This window comes from Octodon degus, unplaced genomic scaffold (genome assembly GCF_000260255.1).
Source record: "Octodon degus isolate 3935 unplaced genomic scaffold, OctDeg1.0 scaffold00042, whole genome shotgun sequence".
Classification (NCBI taxonomy): Eukaryota; Metazoa; Chordata; class Mammalia; order Rodentia; family Octodontidae; genus Octodon; species Octodon degus.
In genome coordinates this window covers 15,871,846-15,898,210 of record NW_004524618.1, presented here as the reverse complement: position 1 = coordinate 15,898,210, position 26,365 = coordinate 15,871,846, and the positions used below count along the sequence as shown (strand labels likewise).

Below are 26,365 nucleotides of genomic sequence, written 5' to 3'. Positions count from 1 at the left end.
TAGAATGATTTGTTCTAATGGTGTTTGTAAATAGGATCTCAAGTCCACATCTTGTACAGCAATTAACCACTAAGAAGAATGTATGCAGTGTGTTAGTTATTGAAACTGTCCTAGCAATTTGATTTGAAACTGTCTCATTGCTATCTATTTATCAAAAGAATTATGAAAAAAAAATCCCACAGACTTTTCCATATCTTTTAGCACTTTTTTTGTTGTTGTTGTTTTTTGTTCAGGGTCTCATGTCCATAGTGATCCTCCTGTCTCAGCCTCCTAAGCACTGGGACTACAGGTGTGCACCACCATGCCCGGTTCCAGGGCCTGTACCACATGCAGTGCTGGGAAATGAACCCGTGTATATTTGTGTTTGTCAGGCAGGTGCTTAGACCACCCAGCTATCTCCCCAGCCATAGCATTTGATTTAATCACCTGACTCACTAATAAAACTGTGGAAATGCTGCGTTATACCAAATTCTAAATTACAAGTAAGTAATTAATTGCTAGCTTATACTATGGTATTTCTTGTTAAGATGTAATATATAACAAAAGGACACATTATGAAATGAATATTTGAAAACAAACATGAGAATTTTAGATATGTATATATGCATATTTTATATATATAAATGTATGTATATGAACTGAATTTTTGTTTTACGTGTTGAAGCTTACGCCCCAATGTGACAGCATTAGGAGGTAGGGTAGAGCTTTGGGGAAGTGATTTGATCATAAGAACAGACCCTGCATATGTAGGATGCAATGACCTCATGAAGAGTGGAAGAGACCCGCTTCTGCCCATGGGAGAAATTATCTTTTATGAACCATTCATCAGCCCTGCACCAGTCAGTGGAACCATAAATCAGCCCCTGAATATCAATGCATAATACTTGAACTTCCTAGCCTCTAGAAATAAAATATAAGCCACCTCATTTATGGTGTTTTATTCTACTAACCTGAGAAAATGAAGACAATGTTTAAACTCTTTTTTTTTGGATAACCTATGGCTATCTAAAAAAAAATTCATATAAAATTTTAAAGAAATTTTAACTAATGATATTCTCCATTTTAATTATATGAATGTTAATTTTATGAATCAATTTGACCAGCACAAGTAACTAGATATATAGCTAAACATTAACTGTCATTATTGTCTGTGGCCATGTGTCCAGATGAGATTAATAAGTACAGTAGAAGGCCCTCACCAATTTGTACAACTGCTTCATAGACCTTTGTACTTATAGTGGAATTTCTACCAGCAGTTTTCATGGCTCTTCAGTTTGTAGGTAGTAAGCATGAGATAGGAGAGTAAGGTGTGGCAAACCTGGCAGGAAGTGGTATAACCTACTTATTACAAAATATCAGGACACATGCACAAAACAGTTCCAAACTCTGCATGTAGATGTCTCGTGAAACTATAGCATGTTTTCAAGAGAATGGACTAAACCTGTTGTCAGCCTGAAAAGTAGATGAAAGAAAAAATAATGCTGAATTCTTGTCACTGTGTTCCTTCTTACTTGGTGGCCACACTCACACTGTTTGGTGTTCTTCTTTTCCTATTTTTAGTTGACCCAAACTCCATTTGGAGAACCTGTCTCTTTTCTTACCTTCAATAAAACATTGGCACTGTTTGTTCTTGTCTTGAACATTACTTTGCTCAGTACAGAAAGAACTGAGAAAGCATCTCCAGGAGACTCCAGCAGCCCAAAGCATAGGAACAGGGAGATCATGGGATATCCATAATCAAGTAAGTCAGTTCCTTATAATAAATCATAGAGAACCATCATGACCAACTAGAGTCAGGGGTTTCCAAGGGCTACTCATTAATAGTAGCACAGGTACTCAGAAATGTGGGAACCAAACAATACCAGAAATAGAGAATCAACCTTAAGAAAACACCAACCAAATCAAGTCCAGTATCAGAGCACTTTGGTAAGAGAAGAGGGCCACCTCTGGATTAAGCACTCTTTGTATTATTCGTCCAGTGAATGTGCTATTGTGAGGGTGGATCTAATACCCAAAAGAAGATAGCACTGCCTCAGTGGCGGGACCCATAGGCTTTATCCTATTCTTCCTCCTTACAGGAAGGGAAACCCAGGGAGTAAAATACACACATCAGAATACCAGAAAAACTGAAATCATGTGAAGGATAGAGGCATAGCCAGCACTGGTCCCTTGGATAAATATATAATAAGACCACAGGGAGGGAAAAAAATGGCATCTGTCATGGTTTGGAGTTTCTGCAAGGGGGAAAATACAATATAGGGCACATTTTATAAGATTATTTTATAGTGAATCACTCTAAGAATCATACTCATCAAGTGCAGGAAATCTGTCCACACACTGAACATGAAGGAATCCAGCCGGGGGGCTGGATCCCACAAAGTGTCCAGCATGAATTGAGCTGAAGACCTAGAGCCCACAAGTCCAATTGGAGGCCAGAGCCCACGGCAATGTGAAATCCAATGTGACAAGCTTCTCTACAAGACTGACCAGTGTACCATCTTCCCTTCTAGAGCCAGGAAACAATGCTCAAAGTGAGGGAGTTCCCCAAAATGAACTTCACCCATCCTCACTGACAGTAAGATTCTGAGCTCCTCTTCTGACAAGAACAGCCAGGTTCATGAGGAAATCCAGCATGACAAGGTGTTCCAAAAGAAGAGCTCAAAAAAACCAGCAGCTTTCAACAGCTCCCAACAGCCTCTCTTCTTCTTCAGTTCTGCCTATTATGCTACTGGCAATATTCCTCAGGTGGGCCTCCCACATCCAGCACCAAGCTAGTTCAGGTGAGCTGGGTGTAACAAAATGACCACCAGTTGGCAATCCACCAAAATCCACCCCGAGGCAACTTGATAACCATACACATTTTTTAAACTAGTCTCTAGTGCTAGATTTGTGAAAAATCAACATATCTTGGTGTACTCACATGTACATCGTTCCTCTTTCAAAACTCCCAAAATATGACAAAATTAGTACCCAGAGTGGGATGATTACTGTGATGTTGACTGGTCATGTGACTTAAACACTATTAGAATTTGAAAATATTTCAAGACTAGCCAAAGAGGCAAGGAGATCCAGTCCTAGCCCAGGCCCGGTGAGTGTGTAGGAGAGCTTCCAGCTACCTTGCACCGGCGAGAACAGCCAGTCCCAGGCCAGGCGCACCATGGATGAGACCCTCTTCTATCCCCTTGGGATCCCTCACCACCACACCACAGCACCCCACCCCACCCTGCCCACCCAGTGAGAATTTCTGTCGCATTCTAGGGACCCCCAGATCCAGTACTAGACCAGGCCTGGTGAGTGTGTGGGAGAGCTTTTGGCTACCTTGCACCAGCGGGACCTGCCAGTCCCAGCCCAGGCGCAGTGTAGGTGAGACTCTCTTCCATCCCCTTGGATCCCCCACCACCACTCCACAGCACCCCACCCCACCCTACCCACCCAAGGAGAATTTCTGCTTCATTCTGGGGACCCCCCAGATCCAGTACTAGCCCAAGCCCAGTGAGTGTGTGGGAGAGCTGCCTCTCCCCACTACTCCACCTTGTCCCCTCCAGACTCAGCTCAGGCCTGGCACACAGGCCTGAGGTGAAACCCTGCAGTTGCAATCCCTGCAGAGAGAGTAGGGGACAGAACTACCCAGCTAGTCCAGGAGCAGAACATCTTGCCAGTGGGGCACAACAGGTTCACCCTCAAGGGCAGCAGCAGGAAGGAGCTGAGCACAGCAGCCAGACCCAACCCAGGCACAGCTGGATACATCCAAACTTTGTAGATCTGCACCTGAACTTCAGTAGGTGCTAAGGTTATAACTGCAACAAAGCTCTACAACAAAGGTCAGAAGATAGTACTACACAAAATGCTAATGAGAATGAGCAAAATGCAATCTCAGAACCCAAGCCCACTCATAACAAGTGCAGAGGACACTAGCACATAACAAATTGGGAATCACACAGCTGAAAGCAATGAATCAACAGCTTCTGAAATAAAGAAACAGCTGCTGAAAAGTATAGAGGAACTCAGGTTGGAAATGAAAAAGGAAATCCCTGAATTAATAACATCTGTAGTAAAGAATCAAATGCAGAAACATGGAAGAAACACAATGCCCACCCAGAACAAGTGCAGAGGACACTAGCTCAGCTCAAATGTATGAATTAATAGTGTCGATAGTAAATAAGCAACAGAAGAAACTCATAGAAGAACTCAGAGCGGAATTTTCTGAAATAAGAAAAGAATTCTTGTAACTCATAGCATCTGAAGTAAAGAATAAACTAAAGAAACATAGGGAGGAAACCCAATCAAAAAAAAATACTACAGTAAAAGAATTAATAACTGCTTCTAAAGAAGACATTGATAAAAAAAAATAGAGGAGATTAGAAAAATGACGGATTCCTTGAATGAGCAATACAGGAAAGAAATAGATCACATGAAGCAGAGTCAAAGAGATATAGATGAAATTAAAATCTCAATCACAAGCTTGCAAAACCGTTTAAGTGAAAGTGAAGACAGAGTTTCAGATCTTGAAGACACTGGTGCAGCTAGTGAAAAGGTAAGAAAGGATCTCTTCAAGACAACTAGGATGCAGGGAAAAATAATCCATTGCCTGCAAGATGATACAAAGATGAACAATGTGAGACTAATAGGCATCAATGAGAATGAAGGAGTCAATACAAATGACATTTTAAAAAATATGGGCAGAAGTAATAGCAGAAAACTTCCCAAATATGAGGAAACAATCTGACATTCAGGTAACTGAAGCATAACGAAAAGTAACCTCAACCCAATTAAGAACACACCGAGACACATAATAGTCAAATTCCAGAAATTCAGCACAAGAATAATATACTGAAAGCCAAAGAGGCAGGAAGCAATGTTCAAAGGTAAGCACCAGAGTTCCCTCAAGAAAGGAGCTTTGTATTCTATAAAACATACTGGATACTCTGGTTGGAGCCTGGAAAATCAGAGTACTGATAGAAATGCTGCCAGTTAAGATGAAGCTCATGAGGCTTCTACTGAGAAAACATGCTTTGGTTGCTGGACTCAGGTAATATATTGTGCTTTGGCAGAAATTTGGTCTGCATTTTGCTTCTGTTTAGAGATACTGCCTGGGTAGATAAAGAAAAGTTCAATGCAATCTAAAGTGGTACAATTATTTCTGAGAACTTTTGACCATATCTATGTTTGAAATTAAAAGCAAACAGCCAGCAGAGTGATATGAAATATATGGCCAGTGTAGAGGCTCAAATGGAGCTGTGAATTGCAAGAATAAAATAGAACAGAACCTGGTTGTTAAGGACAGGACAACAGAAAAATAAACTGAAGCATTTTCATTTGAAGATAAGTGTGTATTTCCATTGCATGAGATTCCTGTTTTTGAGTCTTGCCATATATTGTAAAAATGAATTATAGGTCCAGCCAGATAGCTCAGGGGACTAACATACCTGCTTCAGCAGAGCACAGATGCTGGGGTTCAATCCCCAGTACCACAAGCTATGCCAGCCCCAACCCCTCCCCCTTGAGGTGCAACTGACACAGCAATTGAGACTGGGCGTGGTGGCACACACCTGTAATCCCACCACTTGGGAGGCTGAAAACAGGTGGATCACTATGAATCCATTCTACGTAGTGAGACCCTGCGCACCCTATAGACCCTGCCCTAAATTCATTTAAAAAATTTTTTAAATTAATGAGAAATAAGGATTGTGATTTTATTAGTACTTTTAATGTTTTTAACAGCGTGCTTATAGATATTTGTAATCAGGGTAATTAATCAAAGTATTGTGTTTTAACCTTTAATTTTGGTCATGCTTTAAATATTTTGGTTTTGGTGCAGGATAAGTGCAAATAATTATTTATATGCAATTGTAGTAGTAATGTAAATGTACACAGAACCACACATGTTAACTTTTCACAAATCTACTACTAGAAACTAGTTTAAGAAAATGTGTACGGTTATTGTACTGGTAGATAAATTGTGTCAACTTGAGAAGTTTAGAAATTTCATTAAGTGACTCAGCAGAGAGCCAGGATTACTAGTTTGTAAACATCCTCATCCTGTGCAAAAGGAGGGCATGGACATTGTGTGAGTTCCACACCCCCATCCTCATGGTAGCTTATTTATAAGGAGGGGAGAAAGGCAGGATAGAAGCCACAGCTACTGATCTTCCCTTTGTTCTTCACTATTTTCTGCTGCCATGAACAGCTGTTCTCTGCCATATGCCACTCTGCCTGGGAGCCAGCCAAATATAGACTAAAACCTCCACAAACTGTGAGCCAAATAAACCTTTCCTTCCTTAATTTTTGATATTAGGGTATTTTGTCCCAACATGAGTGAAAAGTAACTGAGACAGAATTTGGTACCAGGAGTGGGGTCACTGCTGTGACTATACCTGACAATGTGGATTACAAGTTTTTTGGAATATCTTAAGGGAAGAGACATGGAGAAAAGGTTTGGAGATGCCCCATACTAGTAAAGAGTTAAAATGTCTTCAGCTCTTATGTATTAGAGATTCTGGTCAGATCTCAGAAGCCCAGAATGCTGATAAAAAGCCTGCCTATAAAGACCAGGCTGGGGAGATTTCTGCTGGGAAGAACAACTACGTTGGTTGTTGGACTGCAGATGATGTCTGTCATGGCTTGGCAGGAAGTTTGTCTGCATTTAGCTACTGAACAGAGACTCTGACTGAGACTGAGATTAAATGCAGTGGACTAGTTAATCTTATAAAAGCAATATCAAGGCACTCAAATGTTGATGCAGTGGCATGTCTATTGTTGGGTGCTTTTAGTCAGATATATGTCAAGAGTCAACAGCAAAGAGTCAGGCCGGGGAGATGGTTCAGCAGAATAAATGCTTCTCTGGCAAGCGCAAGGGCCTGAGTTCAATCCCCGGTTCTGGGGAAAAAAAAAAAAAAGAAAAAGAAAGGAAAGAAAAAGAAAAAGAAAATTGCCTAGCAGAATGATTTACAATGTTGTGAGTCTGGCCAGAAAGGAAGCACCAAGAAGGCTGTAAACTACAAAGATAGAGCTGAGATTTCCATTGACCAGGAGAAAGAGGAAAATAAAAAAGCTATCCTTAAGGCATCATAGGTGGTGGCAGGTTCCCACTGTTGGCAGCCTCAGAACCACAAGGCTGAGAGACTTTGCTTTGAGAAGAAAGTGAAGAGCCTCATGTTTCAGAATGGAGGTGGAAGCCACACCAGGTTCCAGAATACAGGTGGCAGCCACACCAGATTCCAAAATGGTGCTGGCATAAAAAATTCGTTCCTCAAAATCAGGGTCAGAGTGCTCAGCAATCTAAGCACTCGACCCCTACAGCCAAGAGAGAAGAAAACCTGGCTACTGCTCCAGCTGACAGCATACCTTGGCATCTTCCATGTGGCGCTGGTTTGAGACACATGCAGAATACAGGTGTTCTGAGGTTAAAAAGACTTCCACCTATTTCAGAAGGCCTGGGAATCCAGGCACTGTGTCCCTAAGAGGGGAATGTATAAATCTGTGAATTAAATGCCTATTCAGTATTGTCTGAAAAAGCTGCAAGGAGAAAGCAAAGCTAGCCCCCCCAGAAAAAGCCACAGAAGCTATCACCTGAAATGCTATAGTGATAGATCCATATAAGGCTTTTGGAGCTCACAACTCATTACAGACTGCTTCAGATGTTCGACGTAAAACTACAGGACTTATTATTTGCCCTTCTAGATTTTAGACTTGTTTTGGTCCCAATGGTTCATATCCTGCTGTGTGTACCTTTTGGAATGGTGTTATGGTTTGTGTCTAGTTGCCCACCAAAAGCCTTATGCAGTCATGGGGTGGGCTTCTAGACTTTCTGATTAACTCATGATCCAATGGGACTATGGGTGTGAGTACTAAAGCCAGCCTAGGGCAGATAGCTTGGATGCAACTTAATGGAGACAAACTGCTCTCTGCAGCCATTGTTGCTGCTACTCCTCCCATTTGCTCTTGCCCTTTGCCACTGCCATGAACTGCTGCCCTCTGTCAGGTGCCAGTCTGTCTTGGAGCCAACTGAATATGGACTGAAACATCCAGTAACTGTGAGCTAAATAAAGATTCCTTCCCTTCATTTTGAGTGACAGGTTTTTGTCCCAGCAACAAGAGAAGAGGAACTGAAACAAACGGTAATGTTTATTTTGTGCCTTTAAATAATAAAGTGTTTAACTTTTCATCTGTACAGGGGCTCACAGCTAAGAGTTTGTCTTAGATCTTAGAGGAGACTTGGAACTTAGACTTTTCAGCAATGCTAAAACTATTAGGACTTTGGCAACTCTTAGAGATAGACTAAAATGTCTTTTACATAAAGAGATATGCATGAGTCTTTGCTGGTGGGAGGGTTGTCCAGGGCAAAATGTCATAGTTAGAATGTAGTACAATGTTCAAGTTGTAAAACGTTAATAGGCATGTCTCTATTACCTAAAAACTGGTTTAAGAAAATGTTTGGTTGCCAAGTTCACAGAGGGTTGAATACACTGGTTGATACACTGTGTCAACTTGAGAAGTTTAGAAGTTTAAGTGACTCAGCAGAGACCAGAATTCTTAGTTTGTAAATACCCTCATCTTGTATAAGTGGAGGGCACAGACATCCTGTGAGTTCTACACCCTCAGCCCCAGGGTAGCTTATTTATTATACAAGGAGGAGAGACAGGCTGGCTAGAATCCACAGCTGCTGCCCTTACCTTTGCTCTTCGCTGTTTTCTGCTGCCATAAACTGCTGCTCTTTGCTATGTGCCACTCTACCTGGGACCCAGCCAAGTATAGACTAAATCCTCCACAAACTGTAAGCTAAATAAGCCTTTCTTTCCTTAATTTTGGGCATCATATATTTTGTCCCAACAAGGAGAAAAAAGTAACCAAGACAGTTATCAAGTTCACCAGGGGTAGACTGTGGTGAATTACTAACTGGTGGTCAACTTGCTACACTAAACTTAACTGACTAGATTGGTGCTGCATGTGGGAGGCCTACCTGAGGATTGTTGCCAGCAACCTAAGAGGAAAAACTGGAGTTGTTAGAAGGCTATTAGAGAAGCTGTTTGGAGAAACTGTTAGAAGCTGCTGGTTCTCTTGAGCTATTCTGGGTGAATTTATGCTGGCTTTCCTGTTGAATATGGTTGTTCTCATTGGAGGAGGAGCTTGGGGCCTCATTGTAACCATAGCTGACAATGTCTATGGTTAACTTTGAGGGAGCTCTAGTCCTCATCTTGAGCATTGCTTCCTGGCTCCAGAGGGGAAGATGGTGCACTGCTCAGTCTTGTTGCATTGGCTTTCCTGATGGAAACTTGAGGCTTTTATATGTACATGGATGCAACTAGAGAACATACTCCTAAGACCTATATGAGCAAACATCATATTGTCTCACTAGTGTCAGAAACTGAAAGAGTAAGTACAGCAGATACTGTGAAAGGTAAAGAATCTGTTCAAAGTGGAGTCAAAACTGAGATGAGGAAAAGAAAAGATATATTTATGCATATATAAAAGATAGCTTGGATAATTGTACTGCTAATTTCTGTAGGTCTACTGAGAAGAGCAGTTAATACTTACATTTTTTCTTCTCCTTAACTTTTTATAATTTTTCTAACCAATTCTGAATGCTTATATCTGATAATCTAAATAAATAATTTGAAGACAACATTATGCAAAACAACAACCAAAAAAAGAATAGAACAATTGTTAGATTCTTATTACTTTGTGTAGTGAAATTCTGTATCATTTCTATTTTTTTTACTATTTCATATTGGCTATAAAAAATATAAAATTTACAGAGCCTGCCAGATAGCTCAGCAAATTAAAGTGCCTGCTTAAGCAGATGTGGGGACTAGGTTTCTATTCCTGGTGTGTCATGCTGACCCCACCCCTGGGGTATGCTGAGATGGTGATTGAGACTGAATGTGATGGCACATGCCTGTAATCCCAGTGTTTGGGAGGCTAAAAACAGGAGGATCACTATAAGTCTCATCTGTATAGTGAGACCCTGGAGTCCCTGTACTAAACACACTTTAAAAATGTTAAAAAAAAAAAAAAAGAAAAGAAAAAAGAAAAAGAAAAGAATCAAAATTTAAAACTATAAAATTTTAAAAATGAAAGATAGCACCAATTAAGAACTCAATAATAGCAGGCAGTGGTCTTTAAATGTAAATGTTAGGTATTGCTAATCCTAAAATTTTAGTAACCAATTAATTTATGTTCCTTATATAGTACAGTAAAGACTATTATAGAGTGTATGATTTCAAACACAGTAGTAATGAAAAGTACATACATCAATTAAATATAAAATTATTCAGAAAACTTAAAATCCTGCTTTTTCCTTTCCCAGTTGGCTTTCCACTAGCTTTGGCTAATAAGGAGCTTCAGAGGAAAAAGGAATCAGAGGGAGAGAAGAAGGAACTTCCTTCCCTCGAGTTTGTTCCTGCCAGATCACCTCAGTGGTGTGTTCTCAGTGGTGATCCAGCCTCCTTATTCTTTGAGCTCCCCAAGGACCATCTCATCATCATCAGCCTCCCAAAGGCCCCTCAGCACCTGACACCCAGCTTTCCAGGGCTTTACTCCATGAGTCTAGGTCTGGAACTTTCGCCTCTGTCTTATGCCCTCAGTCCTGCCAGTAGGACTGCTTCCTGGATTATTTCTGGATGACCTCAGTGAATGACCGTCTTCCTCACTGAGCCCTCCAACATTGGTGCAATCAATCCCATATTAAAGTCTCTGTGAGGGGGCTGGGGAGATGGCTCAGTGGAATAAGCACTTGCCTGGCAAGTGCAAGGGCCTGAGTTCAATCCCCAGTTCAGAAAGAAAGAAAGAAAGAAAGAAAGAAAGAAAAAGTCTCTGTGATAGATTCCTTAAAAAACTAGGATTAGAGGTTCCCCAGTGAACCCAGATATCCCCCTCCTGGATATTTTTCCAGAACTAAAACATCATACCGCAGCATGATATATGTGCACACGTGTTTATAGTAGTGTAATTTGCCATAGCTAAATCATGGAAACAATCCAAATTCCCATGAACAGAGGAATGGATAAAAAAAGATGTGGTATTTTTATACAGTGGAGTATTACTCAGCCATAAATAAGGATAAACTTAAGAATTCTATAGGTAAACTGATGCAACTTGAGACCATACTCAAATCAGTCTCATATGTGTAAACATTGTATTGTATCCCTAGTGTGAGAAGCTGAAAGAGTAAATAAGATCCAAGATATGCACTAGAGATTGTGAATTGGAAAGAAATTGTTCAAAAGAAAAACAAAACTGGATGGAGAAAGGAGGAGAAAAAGAAAGCAAAAGAGAAAAAAAAACAAATATACACATACATATTATATATAATGTATTCTACTATTATTTCTTAGTTCATTGGAAAAAAGGCTAGTGCTGTTATTATTTAGGCAATTGTTCATGCCTATATCTTTTGACTCTGAGTAATGCTTTTGAAAATAACACACAGCGTATTAACCATTGTTACTCTCTTACTACCCTGTTTTGAAATTTTATTTTTCCCTTTAAAATAAAAATTAAAAATAATGCTTTCTATACTAGTAATAGAATTCCTCTAACTGATCCTGAATCCTCAACACAATCGAGACATGAGAAAACAGAGCAACAAGATGCTTCCACAAATTCTTAAATTCCCCAAAACACTGAGAGTAATTTTAAAAAATGGCAAAAATATATGAAAGGGTAAAATAAGAAACATAAAACAGACCAACAAGACGTTCAGCTATCTCAAAAATGATATAGCAAGCAAGAATTAAGCAAAGGAGAATCGATCAATGCCTTTCAATAATAATTCTACATTGAAATGGCCTTGACTCCCCAAATAAAAGAAATTGATAGAGATTGGGTTAAAAATAAACAAAGCCCAACTACATTTGACATAAAAGAGACACAACTTATCAATAAACACATAGGCCAAAAGTCAAAGAATGGAAAATGATATATCCATTCAACCAGAGTCCCAAAGCAAGCAGAAGTACTTATCCTATTTTAAGACAAAGGGGACTTCAAGTCAAATCTGATCAAAACAGATACAAATGATCACTGCATATTATACAGCAAGTGATTCAAGAGAAAATAGCAATTGTAAGTATATGTTCACTGAATATGAGCACACTCAACTTCATAAAATAATACCACTGTACATAAAAAAAAGACAAAGATCAACACAATTATAGCAAGGAACTTCATGACTGCATTTTTGTAAGTGGGTCCACTAATCAAAAAATCAACCAAGAATTATCACAATTGAACCACATGCTAAAATAAATGGACTTAAAAGATATATAAAGCATATTCTAACAGCAACAAAATACACACTTTTCACAGCAACATATAAAATTTTCTCCAAAATAGACTGACTCTTAAGTCATAAAATATGTTAAATAAATACAAAAGAATCTGCAGCTTCATATGTATTGTTAGATCCCTGAATCAATTTCTATATGCTTTCTAAATGTCTTAATGTATAAAGCATTTGCTTTTTGTGCTCAGTGCTATGTAATGGTGACATAAGGACCCAGCAATGTTTACATCACCATCTGCATGTTACTACTAACCATGCTGCAGTTGCTACTTGCAGAAATGCATTTCTTGTCATCACACCATTGGCACCCATTTGTATTGGCTGTACAGCTAGCACAGTCTGCATATCTGTAACATCTCTCATCAGAAATGGCTGTAAGACAAATTGGGGAGATCAAACAGAAAAGAAGATATCACACATTATAACACATATTTGTATGTCTAAAATAACTAATGCATTTTAACTGAAAAATGGCCTTGAATATCAAAATAAGTTCTCCCATCTCAAAGCAACTGTATAGTTTGAGTTTATAGGTTTTTAAACTCCTACTATATCCATCTAAATTGTTCAATCTATTTGGATTCTTCAGCCATTTGAAACTTATACATTTTCAAGGAGAAAAAATATCTTACAAGTTCTTTACTAAATAAAATGTATTACACATTTAAAACAAACCATTAAAAATACTGTTTTATTACTCTTTATAAAATATTTATAGAAATATCAATATAGATTAGCAAAACTTGAAAATAATTTAGTTTTTTAATTAATAATTTAATTTAATAATTAATATGAAAAATGTTCAAAAGCCCTCACTCACTTAAAGTAAAATTAACAATATTATACAAATCATAAACAATAAAAGTAAAAGGCATTGACTGATAATTTCCCATAAGTCTTATTTAGTCAACATTTTATAAGACATATATTAAAAGAATGATAATAAAATTCTAGAAAATATCTTAATGGTATGGCTTGGAAAAATTCAGGAATAAGAACAAATAATGATGTTATTTCTTTTTAGTATACATATAAGATAGATGCATTTGTAGGGCCAGCCAGATAGGTAAGCAGACTAAAGCACCTGCTTAGGCAGAGCGCAGAGGCTAGGACTTGATCCTCACATGCCATGCCGGCCCTGCCCCCCGGGACGTGCTGATACTAAGATTGAGACTGGGTGCAGCGGCACACAACTGTAATCCCAGCACTTGGGAGGCTGAAAACAGGAGGATCACTATGAATCTGATCTGTATAGTGAGACCCTGTGTGCCCTGCAGATCCTGTACTAAATACATAAAAAAAAAGATTGATGTATATGAAGGTATTTTAACTTATATGACAAATGATTCATATATAGGCCTATTACATGTATTTCAAAAATAAAATATGAATAACCAACAAAGGTATTAAGTTATTAATCACTGTTGAATTGAAACATTAGATTTTAAATTAGAGGATTATTAATTTTCCATAGCTGTAAGGCCACTAGGGTAATTTCTAAGAGCAAAATGCATTTCTACTTCTACTGAAATAGAGAAATTTTGATGGCAAAAAGGAAAGGAGAAAGCCTTACCTGTTTTGGGAGGGCACTTTGCTCTAAGAATATTATTTGTATTCCCAGATTCCCAAGATTCACAGTGATTTTTATTCCAAACACATTTTATCCCTGGGCCAGCATTTTTACAAAGTTCTTCATCTCTGAAAGCCTTGCAATTAGGAGGCTTATATACAAGGATATCATTAAGGAGTACACTAGAAAATCCCCCAAATATATACATGGACCTATTAAAAACAAAACAATAAAATGTTTTTTGTTTTTTGTTTTTGGTACCAAGAATTAAACTCAGGGCCTCATATTTTCCAGGGAGGAGCTGCACTGCAAAACTACATCCCTGACCCAAGAAAACAAAATCCTAAAGAAACATTAAAATTTTCTATCTAACAAATTCACTTAAAAATGAAGCATTATTTTTAAAACCTTGCTTTAGAATTGTTCTTTAAAATATATTTCTAACATATGCTATCATATTAAATAGCAGATGAGCTATTATAAGATTTCCCAAAGACTTTGTAGAAGAAATCTAAACTATTCTATAAATCTTAACGTATTAAGGAAAATCAAATTTTCAAAACATCATTCTAGTAATAATTCAGAAAAGGGAATAAGAGCTATAACTCTTCTTGCTAGAAAAATAATTACTGTCTTAAATGAATAGAAAATTTTCATGAAATAAGTAATTATACATGAATAATAAGGTTTACATATGAATTCCTGTCTAGAACTGTCATTTTTAATACATAGAATTTAGAAATTAGGTACAGAGTCCTCATTCTCTTTGCTCTTAAATAAAAGGACCAAATGTAAAATAAGCAAAATAACTTTCAAAACTTAAGTGCTAGGGCCAAGGAGATAGCTCAGTGGCATAAGCACCTGGCTGGCAAGCTCAAGGTCCCAAGTTCTATCCCCCATACTGCAATATATACATTCATACATACATACATAAATTCAGTGCTGAAGTAATTGATACTAACTAGTGCCAGTAAGTTTGATACATACACATTAACAGCACAGCTTCTATTTTTAAAATATTAACACAATAAATGTAAATATGAAAAATGTTTCAAGAATAACTTGCATTGACAGATAAAACAAAAATCAACCAAACACAAGTTCAACAGAGAAACCTACTGAGTTTTTTTGACACTGCATTTCATATATGATTATTTTGAAAGTCAACTGACCAGTTACACAGTTTGATTAAGACTACTGAGTCTCCATATGGTAATAGTGGAAAATTTTTATATAATTAGGATAAGGTAATAATATACTTCCAAATTCCATATTTTAGAATAAGGAATAAAGCTGCAAATTATTTAGTGTTACTTTAATCCAAATTATCATTTTGTTACTAAAACAGAAATTATAATAATTTAAAGTGCAAAGGTAATTTTCATAGTCACCCAGCCCAACTTTGAATGGACAGAAGACTATAAAATCTAAGGAGGTTAAGAGACTTGTCAAAAATAATGCACTATTTCGTAATGATAGAACTAAAATAAGAATTTAGGGCTGGCAGGAAGAGAAGGAGAAGAAGTGGGAGAGGGAGTGAGGGACAGGGAGAAGAGAGGAAAAGAGAAGAGAAAAGAGAGGTGAAGAGAGAAGAGAGAAGAGCAAGTGAGAGAGAGGAGAAGACAGGAGAAGCAAAGAGAAGAGAAGAGAGCATGACTGAGAGAGAAGAAAAAAGCAAGAAGGAGAGAGGGGAGAAGAGAGAAGAAAGGAGAAGACAGGAGAAGAGAAGAGAGAGCAAGAAAGAGAGGGGAAGAGAAAAGAGGAGAAGAGAGCATGAGCAAGAGAGGAGAAAAAAGAGCAAGAGGGAGAAAGAAGAAGAAAAAAGAGGGAAGAAGAGAGAAGAATGAAGAGAGAAGAGAGGAGAAGAGTGAGTGAGAGAGAGGAAAAGAGAGGAGAAGACAGGAGAAGAGATAGTGAGAGCAAGAGCGAGAGAAAGAGAAAAGAGAAGAGAGAAGAGTGAGCAAGAGAGAGAAAAGAGAGAAGACAGAAGAGAGAGAGCAAGAGAGAGAAAGAGAAGAGCAAGAGAGAAGAGAGTGAGAGAAAGGAGAAAATAGAAGAGAGAAGAAAAGAGAGAAGAGACAGCGAGCAAGAGAGAGAGGGAGAACAGAGGAAAACAGCGAGAGAAGAGAAGAGAGCAAGAGAGAGAGGGGAGAAGAGAAAAGAAAAGAAAGAAGAGAGAAGAGGATTAGAGCAAGCGAGAAAGAAGAGAAAAGACAAGAGAAGAGAGAGAGGAGAGAGGAGAGGGAAAGACAGAAGAGAGAGGCGGAGAAGAGCAAGCGAGAGAGAAGACATGAGAAGAGAAGAGCAAGAGAGAGAGAGAGAAGAGAGAAGAGAGGGAAAAACAGAATAGAGAAGAGCAAGCAAGAGAGAACAGAAAGAGAAGAGAGAAGACAGGAGAAGAGAAGAGCAAGAGAAAGAGAGAAGAGAGGGAAAGACAGAAGAGAAGAAAAGAGTGAGAGAAGAGAAGAGAGACGAGGGAAGAGAGAAGAGCAAGAGAGAAAAGAAGAGGAGAAGAGGAGAGGAGAGGAGAGGAGAGGTGAGGAGAGGAGAGATAATAAAGGAGGAGAAGAGAGTGAGAGAGAGAGACAGATGTGCAAGCAAGAGAGAGAGAGAGAGAAGGGAGAAGAGAGGAAAAGAGAGAAGACAGAAGAGAGAAGAGCGAGCAAGAGAAAGAAGAGAGAAGAGATAATGAGCAAGAGAGAGAAGAGAGAGGAGAGAGGAGAAGAGAGGAGAGTGAGCAAGAGAGAGAGGAGAAGAGAGAAGAGGAGGGGAGAGAGAGAGAGACAGAGAGAGAGAGACAGAGAGAGAGAGAGACAGAGAGAGACAGAGACAGAGAGAGCGAGAGCGCTTTATAGGTACAATCATTTTTTTTTCTGGTCTCTGAAAAAAAGAAGTCACAATTACTTGAAGAAAAAAGTTCCATAACTACTTCCTACCCTTAAATATATTTAAAACAAAAAAGAACCAAAGCTATAGCTTAAAAACTAAAATGTGTTCTGTAGCACAGTAGAGATACATAAAACCCAGTAGCATTAAGTACCAAAGATGACTGTCAAAAGTATATCAAACTCAGTAACTACATGAAGGAATGATATCCTTGACCTTATAAAAATTTCAAATGTGCATTTTTTACCCATTAATGACTACTGCAGAATGTCCAAATCTGTTCACATCTCTATGAAGATTTGGTTTTGGTAATGTTTTCCATTCATCACAAGCTAGAAAAAAAGGAAAGAAACAAAAAATGACATAAAAACATATTAAAACAATATAAAATAATAATCAGCCAAATCATAGATATAATACTTAAAATCAGGAAGAAAACCAAAGGAAATGCCTTTATTGACTTTCTATGAGCTACAATTTAGAATCATTATGCAACTAACATTGTTTCTTAAATAAAAATTCCTGGCCTCAATTTTTCACAAGTAATTTGAAGCATATGTTAATAGAGAAAAAAAAGAATGAGATTAAATGTATTTTATATTGAAAGATATTTGAGCAGCATAGCTTTGTTAAGCATGCTGAAGTTGATATAGTAAAGTTCAAGAATGTCAATATGAAAGTTAAATATTACATCAAACATTGTATATATGCATATAAAAGTAAATAATATATTTGCTATTTACTAAAAGAACGCCTGAAGAGTCAGAATAAAATATTTAAATTATTTTAATATTTGAAGTTTTAAAATAATAGCTTTTATTTTTATGTAGAAGAGAATCATTTCAATAGCAAAAACCTAGATAAATGAAAAACAAATCATCTGCTATATAAGAGCTATGGAAATACAGGTGAGGATAATATTTGTTTCAATAGAAACTAAGGTTGACATATATACTAACAGGCATTGTAATTTCAAATAATTCAGTATCCAATGCTTAAGAACATTCTCAGAATATTGCTTTAGGTTTCATCTCTTTAGGTAACATTTAAAGGTAGGCTTTGCTATCCCTAAAAGCACATAACCATAGCAAGCTTTTAAAGCAATTTTATAGAAAGTATAAAACTCCTCGTGGAACAAAAATAAAATCTAAAATATACTCAGTTGTAAAAGTAACCTGTTTTTCTACTGAAATAATGTCTGTATCACAAGCAGTAAAATGGTTTTAATTCAATATTCTTACTAATGAAGACCAAATTACAAAAACCAAAATCATAGTTTAGCAAATTAAAGTGTAAAACTGAGAACAATAAAGCAAATCTTGAGCTGTATTCCCACAGTATGTTCCAAGGTGCACAAATCCCTCCAAAAATAGTATTTCATCTGTATAATCTCTCTCCCTCTCCCCACTCTTTTTTAATCATTTCTCCTTCTGTCTTTCTGGATCACAACATATATTGTCCTATTACTCTTAAAGGAAAAAGTAGAAGAGTACAGAAATCTAACTTATCTGTATTTAAACCAGTACTTACTCAATGATTTGTTCACAAAAGCATTGTTCATGTATCACTTATTAATATTCCAAAGAGCCAATGCTCTAAAGATCATATTTCAAGAAATACTATAATAAAGGTCTTGGCATGAAAATAGTCTGCTTATTTTACCTGTCAGTTAATTTATGAAATGTACATTATATGTATGTACTAATACAAAACCTTCAAAGTGCTTTTATGTACAATATATAACATGGTTTTTATAAGAATTCAGTGAAGTTGACTGAGAAGGTACTATCCTATTTTAGAAATCAAGAATGAAACCTATTGGAAATTACAAAATTTGCATAAAGTCCACTTGACTACATTTGTTTTTCCATAACTTATGTTTATGTGTATTTGATGTAATAAAAATCATTCCTCCTTTTATAAGGGGTGATCCAAGTAAATTATGGGGCCACAGAGAAAAGTGATTGATGATGTAGAGTGCCTAAGGAGAGTCACATGAAGAGAAAACATTCTCTCAGGCTTTCACAGCAAGCAAACTGGTCAAGCAATGGCCATGACTCATCCACATGGCTGACACTGACAAAGGATCTACAATCTGAGGTACAGGGTTTCAGAGTAAATCCTGAGGGGATTTGACTAACCTTGTCAAATACAAAAGCTACATTTCTTGGTATATAGGGCTTGCTTTATCTTGGTATTCTTCAAATTTATATACTTCAATCTCAGAAATATTTTTTAAAGTACTCACTTATAATGTACTCTCAATCTAAAATTTTAAATTATTTAATTTTATAACTCCTAGGACCATCCAAAGAGCGAGGTAGATTAAAGCACCTGCTTATGCAGATGCAGGGGCTGGAGTTTCTATCCCTGGCCTGCTGTGCTGGCCCCCTCCCCGGGGCTTGTGCTGAGACAGGGATTGAGACTGGGCATGGTGGCACATGCCTGTAATCCTAGCACTTGGGAGGCTATAAACAGGAGAATCACTATGAGTCCGATGCACCTATTGAGACCCTGTATACTGTGTGTACCCTGTATTAAATTTTAAAAATAAAAATAAAAATTCAAAATTTTATAACTCCTATTACTAAGGAATCAAGTTTTCTGAAATAATTGTGTAAAATTCTTATTTTCAATCCTACTTTCCAACTCTCTATTGCTAATAATAATTTCTTGGACATTATCTTTAAATCATTTATTTGTTATTCTAATTATAATTTCTAAGACCAAATTTTTTCTTGTGACCTATTTTTATTAAAATCTCACATTTTTGCAGCATGAATGTAACATTTCCTACCTGTGAAGTCATGCTATAATCTCTTTCTGCATTATCTCTGATTTCTCATTTCTTTTCCCTACATGACGTTTTGGTCAAATTTAGTGGCTTTTCAAATTTCTAACTGATAACTGGTATTTTTCAAATTTAAGAGTGAAGCCATACCAAAATAAAAGCTCTACAAAAAGTGCTAGGAAAGGCAAGTTGCGATTCTCAACAGATAGACCATTTCAGCACTCATAAGTGCTTTCTTAGTCTAGTCTGCTTCCTGAAGGTAAATTCTCCATCTCCTGCAGGAACACTGTAAATACATCTAGTAGCAATCTAGGGCCCAAGCAAATAAAGAAAGCCAGAGGTTTCATTAAATTTGAATATTTTAATTTAATCTCTCTGTTTAAAAGTAATATTTATATGCTCGGTCCCACTCTAATAACATTAAGTATAAAGTACTCTGTTATAAAGAGTAAACCTTTATTTACCAGTACAGCAAAGGCAGGGCAGATATTCAGTTGCACAATATAGGGAAAGGATCTGTGAATTTGAAATCTAACTATGGATTTTTAATCAAAATTTCTCTCTTCAAGCTCACACATATCCCAATTTTATAAGTATTCAACTCCAGTTACCAAAAGTCTATAGACTTTTACAATACAAATGTTATTATCTCTGTGGAATGTAGGAGTAAAAGTAAACATTAATGTTCAACCTGCTATGTTTAGTATTTCTTTCTCTTTTTTTTTTCAGACCCGGGGATTGAATTCAGGCCCTTGTGCTTGCCAGGTAAGCACTTATTCTACTGAGCTATCTTTCTGCCCCCTAACCTACTATATTTAACTGAAAATGTCTCCCTAACTTTAATTTCAAACTGATTTGCACTCTCAGTTAATATGATGAGAAGAAAAGTTAAAGTTTTGAGGCTTATAGCAAAAAGAGTAAGATGAGAATAACACGAGGAAAAGAAATCAAGACAAGAGCTGGTGTCAAAATTACACTGCTAGTAGAAATATAAAATGGCATAGCCACTGTGAAAAGTTTGCTGATTCCTCATAACAATAAACAGAATTATCACTTGACCTATAAATTCTACTTATGTATATATTCTCAAAACAACTGAACACAAGCATGTGCATATTTCATAATATTCAAACAGTGACTATAAACAGATAAATGAATACATAAGTTCCAGCAAATAAAGTAGAATATTATTCAGCCCTACAAAGGAATATAGTACTGATCCAAAATATATTCTTGATGAATCTTGAAAATATACTAAGTGAAAAAAGCCAAACAAATTTTATGATTCCAAATATACACAGAATTCATAAATTTATAGAGATAAAAATCAGAATTATAGTTGATAGGTATAAATAAATGAATAAAGAGTCAGAGGGAACATCTGCTTCATGTATGTAAAGTTCTTTTTTGCATGATAAGAATGTTTCTGAATTAGAGAGCAGTGAATATGTAACAATATGAATATACCACATGCTGGTGAAGTAGTTATTTTAAAGTAGTTCATTTTTGTGTTATGTGAAGTTTACCTCAGTTTTGAAAAGAGAAGCTACTTGAAATAAACCTTGAATTGAAATGCTTGTCCAAGACTATGACATAATGGAATTTAACAGGTCATTGATGTACTCAGTAAACCACACAGTGAACATAAATGAACAAAGTCCAAAACTCAAAAAGTACTTGGCTTCAAAGATTTTCTTTATTTTAGTGAGTTTTTTTCCTATTAAGGTCACATTTACTTGCACATTTAAACTAACCATGCTGAATACCAGGGAATTACCTTAAAATGTTCTCCAAGTCATATTTTTCCATACATTTATACTAAAAATAGGACCAGGAAAAAAGATGAATTACAATAAGTGGTTTGGTCTAAAGCAAACTGAAATTAATCAACTGTTCTTAACTAAAAATGGAAGGAAATATATAAAATTTAGGTTAATAGATTTAGGTAAGATGTAAGAAAAAGAATCATCACTATTTAAGAAATTCAACTTGGATGTAATTAATATTCAATGAAACAATAACATCATGGATAGAAAGTTGAGTAATACTGAGTTTCAGTCCTAAAGGATTTACAATATAATGTGATATGTATTACGAGATACATAGAATGCTATGGAAGCCCAGAAAGGAAAAGCACCTGGCTACTTCTAACAGTTAAAAAAATTCCTAAATTACTATAATAATATATCATGAAGAATTAAAAAAATTTTCACAGTCTTTTTGGATGGGTAATTTTTCCAATATAAGTGGTTCACTCCTTTAATGAAAACAATACTAACTGCATATCAATGTTTTGTAATATTCAATTTTCAAAACAACCCCGAACAGTAAATATTCTTGCTATCTTGCTATAGACAAAAGAAACATCTTGAGAGGTTAAGTAGCCTTCTCAAAGTCAAAAACTGGCAAAGTCTTTTAAACCAGCTGACCTTAACTACTATGGTATACTGTCTGACCACACTATCAAAAATTTTTCTAAATAAACATTTCCTTCATGAAAATTAAAATAGTAAAAAATTTTTTTAAACTGCATGAGCCACTGAAGAAAAAAAGATCGTAATAGAGTAATAAATATTTATTTATACAAAACAACAACTAATGTAAGACAAAATAATAAAACACAAATCTACTTCTAGAAGTTCTTTGCCTTTTAACATTCATAGTACTGAGATTAAAGCCTTCATTATTATCTCTAACACATTATCTTCAACTACACTAAAAGTTTAAAAAGAATCACATTCACTGGGCTGGGGAGATGGCTCAGTAGAATAAGTGCTTCCCTGGGGGGGAAAAAAAAACACACACACACACACACACACACACACACACATACACATACACACAATTTGGGGAGGATTGTGGTGCTGTTCCAATGCTCTTCCTTCCAGCACAGGCACATCATCACACTGTCATACTGCCTAGTTGGTGAATGTCCCAATGAAATAGAAACTAATGTGGCATCAATATTACTAGAAGAAACAAGGTACACAGTGAACATAGGCTGCATGTTCTGTCACCCCAGCTGCCTAACGGACATAAATCAATAAATTTGTCTTTCTAACCACTGCTAAAGCTGTACCATAAGTGGGAAACAAATAACTTACTAAATAAGCTATCCAAACTTCTGAATTTTGGGTATGTGGTGGATATGGATATGTACTGTTAAAACCATCACTCCGGGACCAGGGACATGGCTCAGTAGAATAAGCGCTTGCCTGGCAAGTGCAAGGGCCTGAGTTCAATCCCTGGTTCCACAAAAAAAAAAAAAAAAAAAAAAAAAAAAAATCACTCCAAGGCCTTGGTTACCTTGAGCAGCCATCAGTTGCAAGCTATTTCAAGAACTGCCTCACTAGCAGAGGCACAAGTCTGGCAGAATCACCCGCTGCCAAGAATGATCCACACACAATCACTGATCAGTATGGGGATTACAGGCCTTGCAATTTTAGTCCAACATGGGATAATTCTTATCAAGATTTTTACCTCCAGAGATTACTGTAGTACTGGCTAAGATTAATAGTCCATAACTACAACTCAATTTTTTCCTTTGTTCAACTTTATTTTCTCACCTCTTTCAAAGGCACTGATTTATTTTTTTTTATTTTTTTTATTGTATTTAGGACAGGGTCTACAGGGTCTCACTACATAAATCAGACTCATAGTGATTTTCCTGTTTTCAATCTATCAAGTGCTGGGATTATAGGTGTAAGACACCACACCCAATCTCAATCACCTTCTCAGCGCATCCCGGGGACAGGACCAGTATAGCACGCTGGGGATCAAACCCTGGCCACTGCACTCTGTCTAAGCAGGCACTTTAGTGTGCTGAGCTATCTCACCAGCCCTCAAAGGCACTGATTTTAAGAGTACTATCAATTAATATAATGAGCACTAAAATTTGTTTCCCAGAGAACCCAAACTGTTACAAGACCAGGAGTGGTATGGGAAAAAAAAAAAAGTAATAAGATGGAATTTTGGATCCAGATCAGCCATCACCAGGATAGCAAAAAAGTATACATCACTGATGTCAGATAGAGCACAGACAGCCCATAACATGACAAGATGCCCATCATTCAACTGCTAAAATTAAACTAGTGGCAAAGAAGATATGTATGCCAATGAAAAGGAATACTCTAGTATGTCTGAAGTATCAGATGCTTGAAAAGTATGGAGAAAATAGTAATGACTAGGGCACTGAAGTTGTAGATCTACTCCTTCATCCCACTGGGCTCTCAGTAAAATATAATGAAAAGGTAATCAAGAGAGAGTCTGTTTGGTATCATATAAAAGGACTGCCAAGTTCTCCAGTTAAAGGAAACCCTGCTATTTCCATGTCAAGGTAAGGAAGGAAAAGTGTAGGACACTGATGCATGGAACTGATGACCATAGACATCTCAAATTCTAAGCTTCAAATTTACCTGAATCATCTGTAGCCACAGAAGTGGTTCACCATACCATTCTAAAAATATTCTTTAACCATTGCTAGAATACTATGTAAAGTATTCTCTCCATCAAAACCTATTGCCACGCTCAAAACCTGCTCACACCTCCCCTTCTGAGCACTGATCCTAGAGCTTGGGTTAGGCATTAGCATGAGTCCACCACATACATGTTAAGACTGCTAAGAAAAGAAAGAAATTACATCTTGAAGGAGCTATAAGACCTAGAGAGTGAAAGCACACAACTATTGGAGCCGAGGAAGCTAAAGTAAAGAAACCATCAGATCCAGAGGGGACCTTGATCAAGCCATTGTTACTGGTGAATTAGAGAGCTTACTGAAAGCAGAGTACCGAAACGTAAGATTTACTCCTTTGACAAGGATTCCAGGAGATGTACAAAGTTGCTGTTTGAGTAATTCATACAAATATGGAAAAATACAGCCAAAACTCAGTGAAGTCAAAATGCCAGAACTTCCACAGCAGAGTAAAATTAGGGATTAAAAAAAATCTAGAAATGTGAACACAGCCCATGACAAGATGCCCATTATCCAATTGCTAAAATTAAACCAGTGGCAAATCAGCTATGTATGCCAATAAAATGGAATAACTCAGCAGGTTTGAGTGGCTATACAGTGGCATTCTGGGGTAGCTACACAGTGTATGCAATGCCAGAAAATCCATCAGGTCACTAATTCTACTGAGAAAGCCAAGAGTTTGCATTTACCAGAGCTATGAAGCATGTAATGATGAAGGGACAGTAGACAGCCTCATTATGCATTTAATAGTTCTCCTCTATAGGCCAGAGTTGATGGCAGGAGAATTGCAGCACAAATAAACTCAGGAATGGACACATAGGACAGTGAAAGCCAACTGCTGACACTTATCAATCAAAATCCAACCCAAAGGCAGGGAACTACTGTAGGATCAAACTATTAGTTAAGGTACCTGACCAAGAATTATACAGATGTTTAACAAATCATAGTATCCTTAGAAGCAAAGGGTTGTCAACAGTGTAAGGCCTAATTTACATTTTCAGATGATACCAAGAACAAACACTCAGTATACTGATAATAGAAGCTACAATAAATAGTCACAAGGTGTTTTTCAATTTCTACACTTGACATACTTACTTCTTAATTTTTTTTTTTTTGTACAGCTCAGACTGGTAGTAATCCTCGTGTTTTCAGCCTCCCCCGCTCTGGGATTACAGGTGTGCACCACTACACCTGGACTCGGTGGCCAGCTCAGCATGCCTGTAAGCATGACTGGCATGGCATGTGATGCTGGGGATCGAACCCCGGTTCCTACACTTGCCTAAGTAAGCACTTAGTCTGCTATGTTATCTTGCCAGCCCTCCTACTTCTCAAAAGTAGAAATACATATAAAGTCCTGGGGCCATGAGGTAGAAAGTACTTCAGTACTTGGAAAACATATTTAGCTTTATTTCTCCAAGTTCCTCCTCAAAGTCATCCATAATAATTTTATTGAGTAACTGTAGCCTAGGGGAAAATCTCATGCAAATACTTCAGGTAATATTAAACACAGGGTATGAATCAACATTGATATCTGGATATAAAGTACCATGAGTGCCTCTATAGAGATATGTGGAGATGTGGAAAAAAACGGCATTCTGGACAAGGTCCAGCTTGAAATGGGTCCAATGTGTCACAGACCCACCTAGTTATCATGCACAACTCTTACTACATATGCTCCAAAGTTATCATGATGGAAACCTCTGGAACTGTCACACTTGTGACAGTGTAATAAATTTTTAAAATAATATTACATTTCAGAGAAAATGGGTAACATAAATTAGTATCATCCTAAAGAATTCAGATAATGGATCTATCAAGTTTCCAGTTAAATCATCAGTCTGGTGCTATAAACTGAACAAAGCCTAAAAGACAAACATTACCTTGTTCCAATATTAATGACATCAGACTAAATGGATCAGATACACAAGGATAACTAATGCAACACAGATTTTATTAATACACACATGTGCTTCAAACAGAAGACAAAACCTACAAAGATTTAGAGGCATTCCATATTGATAAAATATTAGGAATGCAGTAGTCCAGAACATTCTGGGCCATATCTAATGAATTAAAAGACCAATAATTCTATCTTACAACTCATATCAAAGAAACAAGCAAATGATCCAAAAAACCCTTTCATATTCTTCCTAACATTTTTTGGACAGTGTTTTGTTATGCTGCCCAGGCTATACTCAAACACGCAAGATCCTCCCCTTCAGCCTCCCAAGTGCTGGGACTACAGGAACCCACTACACCCTGCTTCTCTCCGTGTTCTGAAGACAGCATATTCCACTTCTAGGAATTCTGCTCCAATCTATTCTCTAGATGACAGATAAGGCTCACAACTTTAACTGGATGCCA

At 37.0% G+C, this 26,365-nt stretch overlaps 1 protein-coding gene across 1 annotated transcript in view; it reads right to left on the bottom strand.

Moving 5' to 3' along the window:
• Positions 1-26,365, bottom strand: part of Atrnl1 (attractin like 1) — a 256,496-nt gene that overhangs the window by 27,504 nt on the left and 202,627 nt on the right. Inside the window, exons 11-13 of the mRNA XM_004631593.1 lie at positions 16,987-17,071; positions 13,857-14,065; positions 12,537-12,655 (exon numbers count right to left, since the gene is read on the bottom strand). Of these exons, the coding sequence (XP_004631650.1) occupies positions 12,537-12,655; positions 13,857-14,065; positions 16,987-17,071 (413 nt within the window). The remainder of the gene's footprint in view (positions 1-12,536; positions 12,656-13,856; positions 14,066-16,986; positions 17,072-26,365) is intronic.